The 3,817-nt window shown below is 41.5% G+C and overlaps 1 protein-coding gene across 3 annotated transcripts in view; it reads left to right on the top strand.

The window, feature by feature from the left end:
* The window catches only part of supt16h (SPT16 homolog, facilitates chromatin remodeling subunit), a 32,668-nt gene that overhangs the window by 8,573 nt on the left and 20,278 nt on the right, over window positions 1-3,817 (top strand). For all 3 annotated transcript variants that reach the window (XM_037675453.1, XM_037675437.1, XM_037675445.1), the window contains 4 exons: window positions 1,668-1,840; window positions 2,050-2,140; window positions 2,223-2,296; window positions 2,411-2,520. In XM_037675453.1, coding sequence (XP_037531381.1) covers window positions 1,668-1,840; window positions 2,050-2,140; window positions 2,223-2,296; window positions 2,411-2,520 — 448 coding nt within the window. The remainder of the gene's footprint in view (window positions 1-1,667; window positions 1,841-2,049; window positions 2,141-2,222; window positions 2,297-2,410; window positions 2,521-3,817) is intronic.

Genomic DNA, 3,817 nt, shown 5'->3' with positions numbered 1-3,817 from the left:
GCCACTAGATGTCAGGACAGTCCGACACTGGGTCTGGATTAAAGAGAGGTTAAGAGACTGCTGGTACATGGTCGTTTGTATAAATCCTTTTTCTACCGTTTTGTCAAAAATAAGAACAAACTAAATTTGTTAAATAGGCTAATTTATTTTTATTTTTTTTCCCCAAACTGAACCAACATGATTTCTTATCTGAGCACAAGGTTAAAGTTTCTTTGTCATTCACGTCACATGAGGTGGAACGAAATTATGTACTCAAGGTCCCAGTTACACCCAAAAATAGCAAAAGTACAAAAAAAGAAACAGTAAATAAGGACCTAAGGTATATGCTAAACAATGATAATGTAAAATAATACAATGTATTAAACAGCAGCCTGAACATGGTATGGTATGGTATATAGTTTATTCATTTTAAAAAAGTACAAAACAATTCCATAACAATATAAAAAAAGATACAAAAGATTTAAAATGAAAGGCAGCAGAAAGAAGAAAAAATCTTATTATATCTGCCCCTTTTTACAAACAATTATTTCAGACATAATAATTTTCAAGTAACAGTATAAAATGAATAACTTTCTAATTTTTCTAATTCTAATACAAAACACACACTAAGCTACTTCATATATACTTTTTTAACAATTCAGTTTTGATTTTTTTCTTAAATGTGCACATTGACTTGGCATTTTTCACATCACTCTCTAGACCATTCCACAATCCAACTCCTTGGATTGAGGTAGACCTTCCCTTCAGACTAGTTCTGAATTTTGGTTTGACAAATATCTCTATCCCCTTAAGATTGTAGCAACTTTGTCTTTTAATAAAATTCCTTTGGATATTTAATGGTAATGTGTTATTTTGAGCCCTATACATAACTGATAAAATGCTATAATCTACCAAATCATGGAACTTCAATAACTTCAGTTGATAAAATAATGTGCTTGATGGGTGACAGTAATGCTTTCTGGTGATAATTCTTACAGCTGAACATGAGTCTGTTGTGAGCAGATGGCTATGAATACAGCAGCTTATGGGTAAGAAATCAGCAGCATGGATAATCAGCAGCACAGATAAGTCACATATTGCCAACTAAAGTGGCATTACAGTGATTTTCCTGATTGGAGATTCATGAGTGTAACAGCCTCAGGGTAGAAGCTGTTCCTCAGTCTAGTGGTTCTACACTTAATGCTCCTTCCTGAGGGGAGCGTTGCAAAAAGTGTGTGTGCTGGGTGAGTGGGGTCCTTCATGATGCAGGTGGCCCTCTTCCTGCATCTGGAGGTGTAGATGTCTGTGATGGTGGGGAGGCTGACTCCAACAGACTTCTGTGCAGCCTTCACCACTCTCTGCAAAGCTTTTCTTACTGCAGCTGTGCAGCCTCCATGCCACTCGTTGATGCTGGAGCACAGGATGCTCTCCACTGCACATCTGTAGGAGGAGGTGGGACAGTGGGGAGACACGAGCTAGTGTATGGGAAAATGATCAGCAAGCATCAGCAGCACCATGACCCCCACCCCTTTCTCCTTTAGTTATGATTCAAAGTCTGACTCAGATAAAAACAAACCAGAGTTTAATCTCTCCCCCCACCCCCACCCCATTACTCTACTCTAAACTGAGGAGCAGGTAAATAAATGGAAGGTGTTTGTTCATAAGTTCTGTTTCCCTCTCTGTCCCAGCGACAAGAACCACATGCACTTCGGTGCCATCACGTGTGCCATGGGGATCCGCTACAAGTCGTACTGCTCCAACCTGGTGCGCACGCTCATGGTGGACCCCACCCAGGAGATGCAGGACAACTACAACTTCCTGCTGCAGGTGGAGGAGGAGCTGCAGAAGGAGCTGAAGCACGGTGAGTTCAGGAGCCTGCGAGGACTGTGGGAGCTTTATGTACTCTGTAGAAATCAAAGAGTGAGGGCATGTTCTTACTGTTGGAGCTCTGATTAGTCCACCCACCTTCTTAGGATTAACAGAGTCAAACTTTATTGTTCCCAGGTTCAGGTTTGTTCAGTGTGTTTTGTTTCTCCTGAAACCGGATCGAGGTTTTATTTTGTCTTTCAGGAGTAAAAATCTGTGACGCCTACAACACGGTTTTGGAGTACGTGAAAAAAGAGAAGCCAGACCTCGTAGCAAAGCTGACCAAAAACCTCGGGTAAACGTGCACACACACAGAGACCTTCTTCTGAGTCGTGCATGTGGACACATTTCAACTCTGATCTTTATTTGCGTTGTAGCTTCGCGATGGGCATCGAGTTCAGGGAAGGCTCCCTGGTTCTGAATGCTAAAAACCAGTACAAACTAAAAAAAGGTGAGGCTGTCGTCGGCTGTTTCTGAGGAGAAGGTTGTTGTTGTTTCATTCAGAATGAAACGTTTGACTTCAGGAGCCACACCATAACGTTTGCTGTGTGTTTGGTGTCTGCAGGCATGGTGTTGAGCATCAGCTTGGGTTTTTCTGACCTCGTCACTAAAGACGGCAAGAAAGAAGAGCAGAAATACGCCTTGTTCATCGGTGACACGATCCAGATCAACGAGGTAGGCTCCCAGTTTGTAATGCAGGGGTGACTTCATGAAAGCTTTTCTCTTTTTTTTTTTTTACGAACTGAAACAACAATTACCGTATTTTCCGGCCTATAAGTTGCACCGGAGTATAAGTTACCTCGGTCCAAAAATGTCTAATAATTTGGACAAATCTATAAATAAGTTGCTTTGGCATAAGTCGCTGGGTATGCAAATTAGGCAAAAAGGTGCAACTTACAAGCTGGAAAATACGATATATTGATCTTTACAAAGGCAGAACGGTAAAAAAATGTATAAATTTTTGTAAAAATAAATAATAACTTTTGAATAGTTTGTTCCTAGCACGGTGGCGCAACTGGTAGAGCTGCTGCCTCTCAGCGAGCAGGTCCCTGGTTCAAACCCCGGTCCAGGGGCCTTTCTGGGTGGAGTTTGCATGTTCTCTCCGTGCATGCGTGGGTTTTCTCCGGGTGCTCCGGTTTCCTCCCACAGACCAAAAACATGCATGTTAGGCTGATTCTAAATTGTCCCTAGGTGTGAGTGAGAGAGTGAATGGTTGTTTGTCTTGTTTGTCTCTATGTGGCCCTGTGATGGACTTGCGACCCGTCCAGGGTGTACCCCGCCCCTCGCACAGTGATTGCTGGACATGGGCACCAGCGACCCCCGTGACCCAAAATGGAATAAGCGGGTAAAGAAAATGGATGGATGAATGGATAGTTTGTTCCTTGGGTAGGTGGGCTGAGATCACTGAGCTTGGCCAAGCTGAGAAACTTATGTTTCGTCATAAGAGCAGCTCTTGTGCAGGTGTCAAACAGCTGTTTTGCTCTAGAATAACAAAAACTCAATTGAAAAGCGTTTGAGATGTGTTTGAGATCCCTGCAACAGAACTGACGAGGGTTAGAGACAGATCTGAGAAGCCAGCAACAACTTTGTGTTTCTGAGACTAAGAAAGAATCAGATCTTCTCTGTAGCTGATGATCTGCTCTGCAGAGCTTTTTGTTTGAGGATCTGTTGTGTGTTTTGACAGCTGAGCACAGGGATTAACTGGGATTTGGGTGTAACTGGGACCCTCGGTACACAACTTGTTCCACCTCATGTACCACATGTGATGCGAATGACGATAAAGAACCTTGAACCTGATTTAAAGCTAAATATTGAAGACTGACTTTTTTTCAAAACACTATACATTTTATTTAATTATTACTACAATTTTTTTTTTTGTATAATTATAATTACACTGTCTAAAGTTGTATGGTTAAGCGTATTGGTATTTTTATATCTATCTTGGCAACACTGTATACATTATATATATATA

This window comes from Nematolebias whitei, chromosome 1 (assembly GCF_014905685.2).
Source record: "Nematolebias whitei isolate Nwh7 chromosome 1, NemWhi1, whole genome shotgun sequence".
Classification (NCBI taxonomy): Eukaryota; Metazoa; Chordata; class Actinopteri; order Cyprinodontiformes; family Rivulidae; genus Nematolebias; species Nematolebias whitei.
This window is presented reverse-complemented; position numbering and strand designations above follow the sequence as displayed.